An 18,326-nucleotide genomic window follows, 5' to 3' on the forward strand; every position below is an offset into this window, starting at 1 on the left:
TACCCCTGCTTTTACGAGCCTAATAAAGGGAAAACCAAGATGGAGGAAGGAGAAGGAGGGAGAAGGACTTAGCATAATGAACAAGCAAGTGGTGGAGGTAGAGTGGGAGGAGAAATGGTGTTGGTGGAGGACGAGAACAAGGGTAGTAAAATAATTTGAAAAAAAATAATCTAGGACTTAAAAGAAAGAAATAAATCAAATACTTCAATTTTTATTAAATCGATTTGATCCCATGTTCAGTCCAATTAACTTAGTCAACTAGGTTTGATGGACAACATTTTATATTTTAAATTTTATAAAGAGTATCTTGGTTATAAAATAAAAAATGGAGCGCCCTTTGATTAAAATAAAATACAGAGAGTCATTTGGTAAAATCTTATTATTGAATTTACTTTGGAATAAATTGTCAAACTCTATTATTGGGTTTTTTTTATTGGGATAAATTGGCCAATACGTTTTTATGGCTAATTCAAGAAATGGAAAATAGTCGCCAGAAATCCAAACCAAAAACCCAAATCCGGGAGATCCATGAAACAGAGTTACCATTCCTCTGTTTTCCTCTCTTGAATGCCGTAAACCAAGTAACCAACCCACCCCACTGAAACCTTTGCCATTCTCTGAGACTTCGGTGAGCTCAGACAAGAAGAAGTGGAGAGGAGATGACTCGGCCGGCGTTCTCCAGGAGGGGATTGCACGCCGACAGCTTGCCCGGGCATTTAAACGACGGTGCCGGTGGGCGGTCGCCAGCAGATCGGAGGAATCGGCTTCCGCCGCGGAAGGGGACGGGGTGCCGGTGGACGCAAGTCCTCCTGGGCGGTCTTGTCCTCGTCGTCCTAGCGTTCTTCGTTCTCGGGATCTGGCAGCTGACACTGATGACGAGCGCCGGCGGGCCTGGGGAGTTTGTCTCCCGCATTGGGGGCGGCGGGAGGCGGACAAGGCCGGTCGGCAGTGTGCTAAGATTCGTGCCGTCGGATCTGATGCGGAGATTCGAAGAACAGCGAAGCGCCCTCGATAGGCGGAGATCTGATGGGAGGCTCGGCCTTCGGCCGCCTAGATTGGCGCTTGTAAGTGTTTTCGAATCCTCATGTTTGTGCTTTAGGGTTCAAGATTTTGGGCGTATACGCTGTTCTTGTTGGTTATTTATTTTTGCGTTTGATCGGCGATCTTGCACCTCAATTGTTTTTATTTCTTTTTCGTTGGTAGAAAGTTTGATGCAATTATGTTGTAGAGGTGCCTCTTGTTTTGCCTACGGAAATTCATGATGAAATACGTGTTGTTTGTACTAGTTTCTATGCCTATATTGTTGCATTCTCCTACAATTTCATAATTGGATAAGTTGTCTATTAACCCTTTCTCCAACTACGATCTTGTTGGTTAATAATTCATTGATCAACATGCAACCCCGGTACCTTGTAGTATACTATTTTCTTGATTGTTTTGAGCAAAATGACATTGGATTTTTCAATTAAAAAGCAGATGGGTTTGCTATTACTTGCCATGCAACTGAATGCGTTATGACAAGAAGGAAATGCTATTCAGGTGGGCAAATCATGGTTAGAATGAAGTGTTCTCTCGCACATGTGGGCCCCACACATTAGAACTGAAATGTGACATCACCCATCACAATTTTGATGGGTGATCCAGTCTGCAGAAGAAAATATCACTGGGCAGAGCTTAGAAGCTAAAGATTCTTATGCTGCACCAATAAGATTCATGTTAACATCAAAATAACAACTAGGCTATGAACACTTCAGGGCTCATTTGCAAGTTTTTACGTGATTGAATTGGCTAAAAGGCAACCCAGAGAAAAGGCAACCTACCTAAAATTCCCTTCTTTGATTGACTATATTATTTAAGTATAACTTAATGCTGATTTGTGCTTCAGAGTTCAGATCTTGTATTTTTTGCACCAATGAAGAAGTTTGAACTAATAGTTGAATTAGTTTTTGTTGTCTATCTCAGTTCTGTTTCTTCTTTCCCTTTCTCATTTTCTTTCCTTTTTTCCATTTGAGTTGGTAATAATCACTTTAACATTATATTTGGAGACTAATTTACCCTTGTTCTTTATCCCTTGTATCCTTTAGTCATTTGTCTATGTGTTCAAATGATGGAAGTATAGTTGATGGGCCTTTTTTCATCTTATTATTTATTATGTCAGTGTGATCTCATTCTGGCCATATAGTAATAGTTTTATATTCTAGTGAGAACAAAGATTATCAGCAATCTGGCTAGTTGTTAACATGCTTATACACAAAAAAAAAAAAAAAAAACGCATGCTTATGTAAAATTGAAAATTGATTGTTTGCTAACTGTAGTCCGATGCTAATGTTCTCAGGTTATAGAAGACACATACAAGGATTCAAATTCATTGATGCTTTTAACTTTGGTGAAAAGTCTTATGGACCTGGGATATACATTTATGGTTAGTTTCCTTGACTGTGATAACATTGCATCCTTCTTGAGGTGTAAAGTTCATAAATTAGTGTGTTTATATGCAAATAATGCTTGATAAATTCATGTTAGCACAGTTTTTTTGCTTTATTATGATAAACCTAATGTTGATGTGTGACATGCTGAGCATATGATGCTCAAAGGCTGACACCATATATCGAGCATGTTCACATTCAGGGATTTCATGTGCGGTGACACACACCATTTTTGCATGGTACTAGCTGACTTACACAATGTGATGTGACACTAAGCTTGCTGAGAAACAAGGTGTTGGCCACAGTGCTTGCCTTAGTTGGCATTCTCCCCATGTTAATTTATGTTGATTAGTATGTACTTTAGTATGTTACAAACACAAAATATGCTGCAAAATTGTTCACATGCGTTGGGCTTTTCCATTTCATCGGCTCTCATGAATCATCAATGAGTATAAGCACCTATGTAACTAGCCCATACCTTTTTCTACTAATCCAAGGCATGTAATGGAACAATTCTTCGTTTCTTGCCATGATGTGGTCTGGACTAATAGTTCTTCTATTAAGCAGATTTTTATGCTAGAGAACAATGAAGCTCATTTCTTGTGGCAAAGTGTTGGCTGTCAACTATCAGTTCTAGACTCTGACAGTTTGGGATCTGTTGACTGGTCAAAGTGAGTATCCATCTGTGATAATTCTTATTCAGTTTCCCTTATTTAGTCAAGTTTTTAGTAATAGATGCTTTTGGAGAAGAAGTATCTTCTATATGGAAGAGGCACATTTTTTTTGGGTCATTTGTGAAATTTTTAATGAATTTTGTTGTTATTTGTTTCCTTGGCCTAGTTACGAAGGTGTCATTGTGAGCTCTCTAGAAGGCAAGAAGGTCATTCCAAGGTACTTATGCTTCTTTTGGATTTGGATTAGACATCTGCTACCCCTTAGGGTCTCAAAACTGTTTACTAAATAAATTATATATAAATTATATATAAATTATATAAACATGAAATGGGACTACAAATGCAAAAGTATTTTTTTTTTCACTTATTTACTGGTTGGGCAACTGGAGCAAAAATTATATCAGCTGCTTCTTGAATAGTGAATTTTCTACTTGTGATTTAGTTTGAACTTGTATACATTGAAATACCAAATATTTTGGACTAATATGCTAGTGATTCTATCAGATAACCTCAAATTATGGTATATAATAATCTAGCTTCAAAATAAATGTTACATTTGCATACTAATGAAATTGGGAGCACCACAAATGTAAATCTATACAACTTTGCAGTGTAAATAAATCAGCCCAATTTTCTACATCTACTACTTAACTGATTCCCATAGATTCCCAAAGAGTACCCATTTTGGGGGATCCAAGGAGTTGAGGACTTTTAAGCAAGGTTCGCAATACTGTACCGTACCGGAGTTTCGACCTGGGCTCGGTACCGGTACGGTATGGTATACCGCTTGATATACCCAGGTGTACCGAGCGGTATATTCAGGCGTGCCGAGCACTGTAGCAGTGCTACACTGCTACAGTACTGCAAACCATGCTTTTAAGGCTCAAGAGTGAACTCCTGAAAAAAGAAGTGGCCCTGCAAGGCATCTTGGGTGATGTAAGAATGGATGGATGCAGGGATTTTAAATGATAATTGAATCATTCTTTCTCTTTTTTAATGAGTTTAATCTCATCAAATAATCTCTCTATAATTCATTGGGCCATTGGTGAGACCTTGTAGTCATTTTGAAGAGGATGTTATCCCCACTCTCAAGAGTTGTCTTTCTTCATTTTTTTTCTGGATACTTATTTTTTAAAAATTTCTAATACCGAGAGTTGGAGAGCTGAAACGTAGTAAAGAGCTAAAGGTCAACCTTTTCAACAAAGGCATCTCTAAGGGTCCACTTGGAAATGACAAAATCATACAGAGCCGTCCACCTCAGAATGGACCCTTAGAGTGACCTTTGCCTCCTTATAAGGCATTGACTTTCTAATTCTTTTAACCAATGTGGGATCTCTAAGGGTCCACTTGGAAATGACAAAATCATACAGAGCCGCCCACCTCAGAATGGACAATTCCTTGCTGGTCAGAGTGCTCACACCAATGATGACTTGTGATGTACCTCACTGGATGGTGACCCATAGAGGCCTTTGCCTGTACTGGAGGTTTTAATGAGGCTTTATTTTGTCCCACATTGGTTAAAAGAATTAGAAAGTCAATGCCTTATAAGGAGGCAAAGGTCACTCTTCTCCCATGCCTGCCTTTGGGGTCCCCACCGAAAGGCCAAAACTATATGGGGCTATCTCAAAATGGACAATTCGTTGCAGTCATAGTTCTTGCACCAATTCGTTACTGAGAAGAGAGATGGAAGAGATCTGTTTATCCATCTTTAAAACCTTTAAAGATATCTTGATGGGTCTATTTGGTGCTTGGGACTGGTAAGGGAGCTCATTGCTAATTTAGGTATGGTAATGGGCAAACACTTAGGAATAAGCCTGATTTAGGAACGTTATTGACTGGTAAAAACTAAACTGTCCTCAAACCATCTGAAAAGGGGTCGTCTGCATTGTTGGGTCATACCTAGATTAGTAAATTCTCTCGTGGTATGTATTGGAAGGTGAGGGATTATGTTATTGATGTAGGACTAGCTTTAGTACCAACCTAATGAAATCTCAATGAACAAAGGAGGTTTTTCTAATAATAATAGAGAAAGGTCTAGATAATAATATGAAAAGATAACAGAGATAAGTACCAGATTTGTTTGGTCTCAAGGAATAGACTAGCAAAGAGATGAATGTCTCACACCTCTACATCTCATATGAGGACTATGGAATAATACCATCAGAGAAAACATATGGCCTTTCACCACTCACACATAACATAGGAAAAATTTTAATTTATTGATACATTCTTCGTTTGACGTATGATCACTTGTTCTTATTTTGTAAACCCCAAGTATAAGGAACAAAAGAAAATACAGTAAATTCAAATAATACAATTACATCAAAGAAATCAATGACTTTTTCCTTCTTCAACTAAGATTCATTTCTTTATATGATTTCGAGAATAATATTCTTTTTCTGATGATATTTATGATTGATAGACTTTCTTTGTATAAATGAATTTTAGAAAAAATCTTTAATCAAGATTTCTAATCTTAAATTAAAATTAAAATTTGGTTTCTTCCTTTTTTTTGTATTTATTTATTTATCTTCTCCTTGAGTAATTTAGGAAACTTAGATAGGACAACTCATGAAAATTGCTATATAAGCCTAAACTAATCGAAGTTATTTAACCAACAAATAACTAAAATGGTTTTGCATCATTTGCTTCCATTACGTAGAAACTCGCTTGAGTTCAAATAATTGAAATATAGATTAATGTTAAAAGCTTTGATTAATATAGGACAAACATCATCACCTATCTAATGTAGGATGAGAGTTTGACAAACAAAGGATGTTTTCTTTTGTAATTATAAAGAAAAAGATTTGATAATAATAGAAAACACTAATATAAAGCAATAGTTGTGAGCCTCATCACTATGAATTAAGGGGAAAACTCATATAATGAACTTATGGACATACTTTTGCATGTCTCATATGATATAAATATTTTTAGGATCGTTTCGACATTAAGAGGGGGGGGGGTGTGAATTAGTGCTTTTGTAAAAATTACGACGATTCGAAAACGTTGTTCGATAAAGCCCGTATCGAAAAGATGTTAACATGAAAACATGTTCGTAAGCGTAATGAGAGTAAGAAATCAGTTTGCAATGTAAATGAAAAACATAAAGTAAATGCAAACCAGATTTATAATGGTTCGGTCGTTGTGACCTATATCTACACCTGATTCCTCTTCACTCGAGGCCATAGGCTTCCACTACCGATCTTCTTTCAACGAGCGAAGATCAACTGCCCTTACAACTGTTTCTCCTTTCACAGGCTCAGGAGAGAACCTTTACACCCCTCTTTTATAAGTATTCCTTCGCACACCTCCTTTAGGACTATCTTTAAGCTCTAGGAGGAGGGACTCTATACTTAAAAGAGTTTACAACCTTGGAATCATAGAGTTTTTGTTATACTTTCATGTTCTGACCAAGCAGGAATTTGTGGGGTATTTATAGACCCCAAATGACTTCAAAAAATGGAGCCAAAATTCAAATCCTCGGGTTTTCGGGATACTAGCGGTACCACCGCCAGTATTGGCGATACCACTGCTTGCCAGACTAACAACTAGCGGTACCACCACTTGTCAGTCTGACACTGGGCGGTACCATCGCCCAATCTAGTGATACCACCGCCTAACATAGTTTGAGAGATTGTGTTTGGGTAATACCACCGCCCAAACAGCTTGGGAGGCCAAGCCTCAGGCGGTGCCATCGCTTAGGCCAGCTAAGGGTCATTGAATGAGCCTTTTACTTGGCTCAAAATAGCCCCAACTCAGGCCCAATGGGCCCCTAATTGAGTTGGCCTAATTACTTTCAAAACCAACTCAATTACAACCTAGACTACTTCAATCAAGACAATTAATTACAAGCATGAATCACATGTTGTTCGACATGTCATTAGTTTATCCGGCACTTCGTCCAACCCTTCGGCGCTTCGTCCTCTCTTTCGGCGTATTGCCTAATTGACATGTTGACCTATGCGATATTCGATCTCCTTAGCGTAATTTCGGATACTTCTGGCCCAATGCCCGAACTCATGGCACGAAGCCTTCTGCCAACACGTCGACCAGTCCTCCGATCCAACGTCCAATCTTCTGACATGTTTCATTCCGGCCCAACCTCTGGTTCCACAGCTTGAATCAATTTGTCTTTCCCTGATTGAAGCTAGTCCTACGTCACTTAAACACACATTAGATCATAACTTTATCAATTGGTTTCATTATCAAAATTCAAGATTCAACAATCTCTCCCTTTTTAATAATGACAACCAATTGATGACGGAGTTTAGCTAAACTCTCCCTATCAATATGTCATATTGATAGAACTTTTGAATTCATGAGTATTTCATTATTGCATGCATAATTTGAAATCATCATAATAATTTTAAAATATAAAATTTCATCATATCATGCATGATCAACATCATAACTTCTCCTCTTTTGTCATTAACAAAAAGGAGAAAAGTGCAATTAGCAATATTTTAAAACATGCAAGCTAGTAACAATTTTGAGTTATGTAAGTTAGCAATTTTTGCTATTCTTGAGATATGCAAGCTAGCAAATTGTTTCTTCTCTTTTGAGAAGTGTAAGTTAGCAAGTTTTGCCTTTCTTTGCAAGTTAGTAATTTTGTCTTTCTTGAGATGTGCAAGTTTAGTAATTTTTGCTATTCTTGAAATATGTAAGCTAGCAAATTTTTTCTTCTCTTTTGAGAAGTGCAAGCTAGCAAATTCTTTCTTCTCTTTTGAGAAGTGCAAGCTAGCAAGTTTTTCCTTTTTTTACAAGCTAGCAATTTTGTTTTTCTTTACGATGTGTAAGATAGCAAGACTTTCCCCCCTTTATCATTGTAAAAAAGAAGGGAAGAGTACAATAGTGCAAAATCCTTTTTTTTTTATCAATGATTCAATCATATAATGAGATATACAAATCATAAATACAAGACAATTGTATTTAATAAAATTCAAGTCATAAACATCAAGAAGTCAAGTGACATATCATGGTTAATTTGAATAAATCTCTTCTTTAGTAAATACCAAGAAGAATCGTAGGAGGAGAATTAATAAAAAATCTTGATTCATAATAAATCTCAATTCATAAATATCAAGTGAAAGAATCAAGATTCGTTTGGATGAATCTCTTCTTTAGTGAAAGGAAAAATCTTGATTCATAGAAAACTTTCAAGTTGTAATCAAAAGAACAATCATGATTCATTTGGATAATTTTCCTCTTTAGTAAATGATAAAAAGAAACACAAGAGATCAAATAAGAGATCTTGATTCACAAAAAAATCTCTAAGTATTAAATATCGAGAAATCAAGATCATGATTAGGATAAAAACTTCTCTATAGCAAAAAGAAAAATAGGAGAATTTGATTAATACAGAAGAAATCTCAAGTCATCAAAATCATGATTTATAAAAAAAAAATTTCAAGTATCAAGTGTAAGATTTAGATAAAACTCATTCAAATTCAAATCATCAAATCATCAAAATCACTTTCAAGAGATTTAAAATAACATAAATAGATTTTTTAATCTCTTATTGAAAACTTGATAGGATAGAGAAATTTTCAAAAATCAAAGTTCAAAGAAAGCAAGAAAACTCTCATTCGTGTTTTCCAATACGTGTAGTCCATCCCATTGAACATAGGAGGACGAATGATAAAGTGATCCTTTTAAAAGTCGAAAAAAGCCATCTCTCTTGGGCGTTAAACCAAATAGAGAGAAACTTGGCTCTGATACCAATTGTTAGGACCGTTTCGACACTAAGAATGCAAACCAGATTTATAGTGGTACGATTGTCGTAACCTACATCCACTCCTGATTTCTCTTCACTTGAGGCCACCGATTTTTACTATCGATCTTCTTTCAACGGGCGAAGATCAACTACTCTTGCAACTCTTTATCCTTTTCACAAGCTCAGGAGAGAACCTTTACATCCCTCTTTTACAAGTATTCTCTCGCATACCTCCCTTAAGACTATCTCTAAGCTCTAGGAGGAGGGACTCTATACTTAAAAGAGTTTACAACGCTGGAATCACAGAGTTTTTGTTTTACTTTCGTGTTTTGACCAAGCAGGAATTTGTGGGGTATTTATAGACCCAAAATGACTTAAAAAATTAGAGCCAAAATTCAAATCCCTGGGTTTTCGGGGTACTGACGGTACCACCGCCTGCCAGACTGACAACTAGTAGTACCACCGCTTGTCAGTCTGACAGTGGGCGGTACCACCGCTTGACACAGTCTGGGAGACTGTATCTGGGTGGTACTATCACCAGTCTGGGTGGTGCCATCGCCTGGGCCAACCAAGGGTCACTGAATGAGCCTTCTACTTAGTCCAAAACAGTTCCAACTCAGGTCCAATGGGCCCTTAATTGAGTTAGCCTAATTACATTCAAACCAACTCAATTACAACCTAGACAATCAAGACACAATTGATTACAAACATGAATCACATGTTGTTCGACATGTCATTGGTTTATCTGACCTTTTGGCGCTTCGTCCTCTCCTTCGGCATATTGCCCAATCGGCATGTTGACCTCCGCAACATCCGATCTCCTTGGTGCAATTTCCGATCCTTCTAGCCCGATGTCTAAACTCATGGCACGAAGCCTTCTGCCGACACGTCGACCAGTCCTTCGACCCGATATCCAATCTTCTGACATATTCTATTCCGGCCCAACCTCTGATTCCACTGCTTTAATTGATTTATCTTTCTCTGATTGAAGCTAGTTCTACATCACTTAAACACACATTAGATCATAACTTTATCAATTGGTTTCATCATCAAAATTCGAGATTCAACAAATATATCGTTGAAAGAAAGCATGTGGCTTCGAACCATACACTTAATTTGGGAAAGAAACTTTAGTTCATTGGTGAAGTTTGAGATGTCAATATCAATCATTTGTTCCCATTTTACAAACCCCAAGTATAAGGAAAAAAGGAAAATACATTAAATTAATATATTACAATTATATCAAGTCAATAAATGAACTTTTTTTCTTCTCAAATAATATTAATTTCCATACATGATTCAAAGGATATTATTCTATTTTATAATGTTCTTGATTGTTACACTTCTGTCTCCAAAATGAATCTCAGATAAAATCTTCAATGAAGATCAATTTTTGGTTTCTTCTATTTTTGTGTATTTGCTTTTTCTTCCTTCCTTGAGTAGCTTAGGGAACTTAACTAAAATATTGAAGATATTGCTATGTGGCAACTTATGACAATTAAACATAGCACATAAACTAGTCAAATTTATTCAAATAAGATATAATTAAGATGGTCCTGTATCAGTCACTTTTACTATGTAAGAACTCATTTGGAGTTCAAATAATTAAAGTATAGATGAACCATGATAATAGAACATCTTGGTTAAACTAGAAGCTTTTATATCAAATCTAATATAGGACAAGCTCTAATACCTATAAAGGATGAGATGTCGACGAACCAAGGAAGGTTTTTTATGATAATAGAGAAAGTACTTCGAAGATAATAATAGAAAATAATAATAATACTCACTCTGATTGATGGAAAAAAATCACAAGATGAAGGATCCATTCTTCCATACTTCTCACGCATCCATGATGGAATCATACAATCAAAAGTATATGGCCTCACACCACTCACATATAATATGAGAAAAGAATTTTAATTGGTTGATCCATTCATTGATATCAATTATATTCCCTCGTCTCCATTTTATATGCCCCATTTATAAGAGAAAAAAGAAAAAAAATATATTAAATGAAAAATCATGGTTCGCCTCATTGGTATGTATTAGTGTATCAACCGACTATCAGTATGGTACGTACCGCCATACTGACACATAGTACGGTGGGGTGTACTGATAAACCAATATGCATTGCCCATACTAGTCTCATATCGGATTGGTATATATCGTTCATACCAAGAGGTACATTATGGTATGACGAACCTTATGGAAAAGTACAATTACATCATTGATTGTACTTTATGAAAATAATAAAAGAAGATTTTTTACAAATATGATTTGGAGGATAATGTATTTATGATGAAATCATTAATTGGTAGGCTTGCATCTTTTAGAGAAGAATCCTTTTTGTACATATGAAATCTTCAATCAAAATGAGCGTTTAATTTTTTTTCATTTTTTCTCATTTTTTTTTCTCCTCGAGTAATTTTGGAAACTTAACCAAAAATATTGAAGACAACCTATGACAATTACAACTAATTAAATATATTTAAACACAAATAATAAAAAAGGTGCTTTAGACAAAAAGAAAATGTTATAATTTGTTACTTTTTCATTAAAATGGGGCAGTCTATTGTGTGAGGCTTTTAAAAAGTGTAGGATATAGGAAGGGTCAATATATGCAATCTTATGCTTGCTGCAGATAAGTTGAATATATACATGACTTGAATATTGGTTTCTTGGTTACAAATGATTAACCTCATTAGACTTACTTGACTGCTTAGTCTTGCCCCCTTTATATTTAAATTTTATTGCCTGCATTATTTTTTAAATAATTTGTTAGAATTTTTGATCAAGTTAGAATTGTAAATCTTGTGTGGTAGATTGAGTCCGTTTGAAATTACATATGAATCCAATGGTAACAAGCAATGATGTCCCGAATATTGAAGGTCAACGATATGGATTGTTTTGCCATTGAGATATGTGTAGGATGATATTCATAGTTAAATCATGATAAAATTTATGGTACTTTCAAGCAGGGTTCTCAATTTCGATGTGTACCACTCGGTGCGGGCGATACGTACCTGTCCGAGAGGATACCAGTACGCGGACCATCCTCTACCGGGCGGTACCAGTGTTTTGACCAGTACTAAGGCATACCGACTGGTACCGAGGCGTACCGACTGGTACCGCCTCGGATTTTGACCGTTACTGAGGCATACCGATCGGTACGCCCTGACGTGGTAGGTGAAGGTATTTTAAAGATTTTATGATGTACTATTGGTACGCCCTAGTGTATCGACGGTATATACCGGTACGTATCGTACCGAGCTTACCGATATTCAAAACCCTGTTTCCAGGCAAGGTTCGTCATACCATGGTGCATCGCTCGGTATGGATGGTACATACCGGTCCCGATAGGGAACCGGTATGGGTGGTACATACCGATTTGTTGGTATGCCTCACTATATTGTGTGTTGTATGGTTTGGTACGTACCGTACTAATAGCTGGTCAGTAGACCGGTATGAATTGATAAGGCAAACTATGCTTCCAGGTATTATCTCCACTATTTCATGATCACTATTTTCTCATGGAATTTCTTACTTTTCTCCACATTCATGATTACTTCATCATCAAAATTTATTTTCTTTTAGAAGAATATTGTAATTGTCTGAGTGATCATCCATTCTACAAGATTAAATGTGATGACATGTTTCTGTACTCCTGTTGGCACATCCTTTTGGGTAGCTTCTGTAATCATGACAGATTTAGTGCAACCCTAAACAATTTGCATTAATACATGATGAATGTATAAATTTCTCTGAACACTTGTTGGCAAATCTTCTTGGTAGATTCTACAGTAATAGTGTAACGTGACTTAGGTCTTAAAATTAGATTTGTGGAATCCAAAGAATTTGCTGCCAATAAATAATCAATATATAACTCAACATGAAAAGGATGCTAGTTAGTTAGAAAATGAGGACCTTAAGGTGATCTTTAAGAAACAAGAGAAGGTAAGAGGACATTGACAGGGACACCAAAAATCTTCTTTTGTATGTCATATTTTTACTCACATATTTGCCTACTATTGTATGATTATGGAAAGTATTTATTAGTTTAATATCTGCAGACTTATGCAAGAGCCTTTCATGTCTGTGCCACTTATATGGATTGTTCATGAAGACATCCTTGGGAAACGTCTTTCACATTATGCAGAGTTGGGCTGGAAAGATCTTATTAACGAATGGAGAAATGCTTTTATTAGGGCTGATGCTGTTGTTTTTCCTGATTTCTCTCTTCCAGTAATAACCTTTCCTTTCAATTTCGATATAGAGACCATTTTGATTTTTTTTTTTTGTGAATATCAATTTGTTATTTGATTGGCTTACTATATCTTTGTCAGATGCTGTACACCTTGCTAGATAATGGAAATTTTTTCGTGATTTCTGGATCTCCAGTAGATATATGGGCAACTAGTGCCTATATTGCAAGCCATTCCCGAAATCAACTGCGGGGAAATTATGGGTTTGCTGAAAATGACCGATTGATACTAGTTATTGGTAGCTACTTTTTCTATGGTGATCCACCATGGGATTACAGAGTGATGCATGCCTTGGCACCTCAAGTTAAAAGAATAAAGGGATTGATTGGAACAATAAAGTTTGTTTTCTTATGTGGGAACTCGACAGCTGCCTATAGCTCTACTTTCCAGGTATTGGTAAAATTCAATAGTATGTCATGTTTTCATTTGAATTAATAATCTGTAAAGTTAAATAGTAAATCTAGATATCTGTCGTGTACGGAAACTTAATTAAGTGCCAAATGCCAGAAATATCTTTGAAAGACCATGCTGATCAAATGTTGGTTGCTCAGAGTCATTCTTGTTTGCTTTTGCTTTGAAAACATTATATTTATCATTCTCTAGTATATATACCTGAATTTTGGTCTAGTAATGTAGACATATCTGTCTGACCTATACACACCATAAGATAGAATGGTCTGCATGCATGGTACACATGATGGGGTCTTCCTTGTTATTTGAGACAGATGTCATGTCTTGTGAATGTTATTTTAGCATATATACGGTGGAACTTGTATGCATTTGATGCCAATAAATTCCTTCTCAAGGAATCACATTGTGCCAGCTTCAGGTTGTCATGGTGCATGTCATCAGCATGCCTTACAGCATAGTCATGACGTCAACAGAAGAAAAACCAAAGAGAGAGAGTGATAGAAATGTGAGGGGGGGGAGGGGGGGTATGACATGTCTATTTAGGCTGATGGATGGAGTTTGCCAGTGGCTAGTAATCATTGGCTAATTATGAACAGCTAAGGCATGGATTATTGGTGTTGCTGGGTATTCATGTATAGAGGAAAGTCACTTGAGGAAAGTCAATTGACTAGCTCAAATTGAGCCCATTTGATCCCGCAAGACCTCAGGGCTAAGTGGTATGCTGGTAAAAGATGATTAAAAGTGCATTGCATGGTATGGGGTGATGTTTAGGAAAGGGCATTTCATGCTGAGTACACACTTATTATGCTACAAATTTAGCTAGCTCAATGATATATGTATCTCTAGATAGTTATTTAAAGATTTAAAATTGCCTTGTATTATTGATCAGCAGTTCTTTTTCTATCTTACTGTATCACTTCGAACAACAATTGGTTCTATTTAAATATCTCACAAGACATGAGACAATTGTTTACATTTATAAGATTATCTATCTTCACTTCACTGCATTTGTACATCACCATCAAAACTCCATGCAGATCTCAGTCAAGATAAAAAGTGCATGCTGTATGTGCTGTATTTTCTCTTACTATATTATGTATCTAGGCAGTTCCGTTTCATAGTGGAGGCATAACCCCCAAGTCCAACTAGGGCCTCTCTTATTCCTTTGCCGTTGATTTCCTAGCTTCTTTTTTTCTAGATGCTCAAATTAAAATCATAAACTATCATCTCATGATATGGTTCATATTGAAGTTTGTGTTTCTGCTGAAATTCTCTTGCATTTATATGCTTTAAAATTTTTATATTTGATTATATTTATTAGATTTTTTCCATTTTAGATTTACATATTTATATGTTGTTTCAGTTCTGGTATATTTTAGCATAAGATACTAAAATTCTGTCTTTACAGTACTTTCTTTAATATTCGTATCATGTGAAAACTCAAGAACAACTAATGTCACATTTCTGGAACAGGATGTTGCTTTACGCATGGGATTTCCAGATGGTTCTGTAAGACATTATGACATGGATCTTGATGTGAACAATTTTCTGTATATGGCTGATATTGTTCTTTATTGGTCATTCATTGAGGAACAAAACTTTCCTCCACTATTGTTGCAAGCCATGTCCTTTGAAATTCCCATTGTTGCTCCTAATATGAGTGTAATACAGAAATATGTGAGCTTAATGCTGAACCTAATGCTTTTATTCTTTGGCTATAAATCTATGTGTTCTTTGACTAAAACATGTCTTTTATTTTGCAGGTTGTCAATAATGTCCATGGCATTCTTTTTCACCCCAGTACATCGGACACATTGGTTAGAGCATTATCTCTTCTAATGGGAGATAAAGAGTTGTCAAATATAGCTCATTCTGTTGCTTCACATGGGAAGTCACTCTCTATGAATATGCTTGCTTCAGAATGTATCTCTGGTTATGCTGAGCTTTTTGAAAGCATTCTCCATTTTCCTTCGGACACACTGCTTCCAAATTCTATTTCCCAAATTCAGCAGAAAACTTGGTTGTGGGACCTGCTTGACAAAGAAATTAAACAAACATATACTTTTACAGAAAATGAGAATTTTTTAAGAAATGAGTATTCTAGACAAAGATCAAGCATTGTATATTTGCTGGAGGAACAATTTTCTAAAAGGCTTATGGAGAATGATTCACAACTTGTAAATGAGACTTATGCAGAGGACTTCCCAACTCTATCAGATTGGGATGACATTAGTGAAATGGAAGCTTCTGAGGACTATGTGAGTCGAGAAATGCAGGAGGTACTGTTCCATGCTTGAAATTGCCAATTTTCTCTGAATCATTGGTTGAAAAGATCAAGTTGAAATCTGCATGCTAGTTTTTCTTTATGGTTTTATGATTTTGTAGCTTGATGAAAGAATGGAGAGAACTTCAGGATCATGGGAAGATGTTTACCGGAATTCACGGAAAGCTGAAAAGCAGAAAGCCGAAGCATATGAGCGTGACGAAGGGGAATTAGAAAGAACTGGACAGCCACTATGCATATATGAAGTGTATACTGGAGAAGGAGCATGGCCTTTTTTGCACCATGGTTCTATATATCGTGGGATAACACTTGTACGTTCAGCCTGCTTGATGCTACAATGCATGAGAATTTGTTACATTTAATTTATTTTGTCCTCTATATATAACATAAGTTCATGCATCTGCCATATAATTAGACTTCCAATCGTATTATATTTCTTAAACTTGTTTACTTGAATTTTCCTCTGTTTTTTGTTGAAATATAGGGCTTAAATATTTTATTTATTTATTTATCCTTCTAGTCTCTTGGAATGTTTCAGATCATCAAATAGGACTATCTGATCAGATTAGATAAAAAAAATTATGAGGGTTTGATTAGTTTAATTCTAGGAAAGTATCTGGTCTCAAACTTCTCTTATTTGCTTAAAAGAAACTTCTCATTAAAGCTTTCATGAATTTTTTTCTGTTGGAAGTTAGACAAAATCGCATATATAAATTGCAAAATGTCAGATGGTGAAAGCTTGAGTATTGTCATTACTAAATCAGTTAGAAATTGACTAAACTGAACCTGTCGTATTTAATGAACTGTTTTGCACTTAGAGGTGTATTTTGGTCATTATGTTATTCAACAGTGATTCTTGACAATGATTAAAATCTCAGTTCCATATTGACATCCAACATTGGCTGGACTGGTACAATACTAATACTACACCAAACCATGTGGATATCAATAGAACCTGCAGGTATTGGTTCCAGAACCAAAAGATCCCCATGAAACATTGATTTTCAGATTTGATTTGCCTTGATAGTAATAAAAATATGTTTCTAAAACGTATTATAAACCAAGGATTTTAATTTCGAATAATACCGCTCGTACCGGGCGGTATGTAATGGTCCGTCAGTAGATCGGTACACGGACCGTTTGCTATCGGGAGGTAGCATTGATCGGTGACGGAGAAGAAAGAAAGGGAGAAGAAAGAAGAGGGAGAAGAAAGAAGAAAACCTGGAGATCCGGTGCGGCGACGAAGCCTTGGCAACGTCACGAGGAGAAGCGATTTCTTCTCCCCAGCAGAAGAAACCGATCGAGGCGATGCCTTTCTTTTTTTTTTTTTTTCCTGCAGGGAAACCGGGGCGACGTCGCCTTGGCCTTTTCGTTTTTTTTTTGCTCGGGGAAACCGAGGCGACCTCACCAATCGACGTTGGCGATTGGTGATTTAAAGGGACAAAGTTTTTATGACCTAATCAATCACATATGTAATATTAAACAGGGAGGTTTCTGTAGGAGAGAACTTAAAAGAGTTTTGGGAGGTCCAATGCAAGCAGCTTGTTTAAGGGGTTAGGTAACATTGATTTCTACACAAATTCGAGCAAACCGGCTACATCCCAATTGAAGATATCGCGGGTCAATTTTAAGAAAGTGATCAAGCAATCAAGCAAAGAAGTGATATGAAATAGGGATTCTGCATTTTAGTATTCCATCGGCAAACCCAATAAATGAATCCACAGAAGGGCAATATCAATCCTTTTGGACAAAGATTAAAAGTTAGGATGCTAGGGAATGAGTTAAAAAACATCACCATGAAGATGCCAAGGTCCCTCAGTTAAGATCTGAAGGGCATCAACCTTAGAGTAGAATCGAAACAAGAAGAAACCGGCTTCCAAGTCCATAATGGGGTGGGGTTTGGAGTAAAAAGAGGCCAAAGTTTAGGAAGATGAAATTTAAGAACAGTAAAGGGCAGAGGACGATATAGAAACTTATCGATGAGGCAAAAAGCCCACATATGCCATCAGGTGAGGTATTTGTCTTCCTTAAATTGAACGAAGTCGGTAGAGGATGATTTGATACACTCCTGCAGTAATTTGTGAAGAAGGTTGCCAAAGTTTGCTACTCTGATGGGGGGGGGACAATCAAGAGAGTGGAGGCCTATGAGGGCTTTGTGATGGTAGAGGGAGTGCTCCTACCATAGGAGGAAGAGGGTGGGGAAGGGTTTTTCCCTGGGTCAGGAGGCTTGGGAGGCACTGTTGTAGGAGTTAATGAACGGCCGAGGGGGGAGGGAAGAACATAAGGAGGCAACCATCGAGGATTAATTCCTGTGAGTAGTCTGTGGGTCTCATCCAATTGGCCTACTATTTGATCTTACTAGGTCACAACCCATGATCCATTTATGAAAAAAAAAAAGACGGAGGAAAGAGGAAGAGAAAATAGGAGTTGAAAGAGAAGAAGAAAAGGCTAAAAAAAAGAAGTAATGGGGAAAAGAACAAGAAGAAAAAGACAAAAGAAAAAGAGATTAGAAGAGAATAAATTAAAATGAAGAGAAATTTATTTTTCACA

At 36.5% G+C, this 18,326-nt stretch overlaps 1 protein-coding gene across 2 annotated transcripts in view; it reads left to right on the forward strand.

Annotated features, from left to right (window-relative positions):
* The first annotated feature begins 491 nt into the window (after positions 1–491).
* The window catches only part of LOC103998365 (uncharacterized), a 29,563-nt gene continuing 11,728 nt past the window's right edge, over positions 492–18,326 (forward strand). For both annotated transcript variants that reach the window (XM_009419822.3, XM_065083430.1), the window contains exons 1-9: positions 492–1,064; positions 2,336–2,422; positions 2,994–3,097; positions 3,267–3,317; positions 12,890–13,061; positions 13,163–13,471; positions 14,966–15,169; positions 15,256–15,771; positions 15,878–16,087. In XM_009419822.3, the coding sequence (XP_009418097.2) occupies positions 660–1,064; positions 2,336–2,422; positions 2,994–3,097; positions 3,267–3,317; positions 12,890–13,061; positions 13,163–13,471; positions 14,966–15,169; positions 15,256–15,771; positions 15,878–16,087 (2,058 nt within the window). In that variant the 5' untranslated portion in view covers positions 492–659. The remainder of the gene's footprint in view (positions 1,065–2,335; positions 2,423–2,993; positions 3,098–3,266; positions 3,318–12,889; positions 13,062–13,162; positions 13,472–14,965; positions 15,170–15,255; positions 15,772–15,877; positions 16,088–18,326) is intronic.

This window comes from Musa acuminata, chromosome BXJ1-9 (genome assembly GCF_036884655.1).
Source record: "Musa acuminata AAA Group cultivar baxijiao chromosome BXJ1-9, Cavendish_Baxijiao_AAA, whole genome shotgun sequence".
NCBI lineage: Eukaryota > Viridiplantae > Streptophyta > Magnoliopsida > Zingiberales > Musaceae > Musa > Musa acuminata.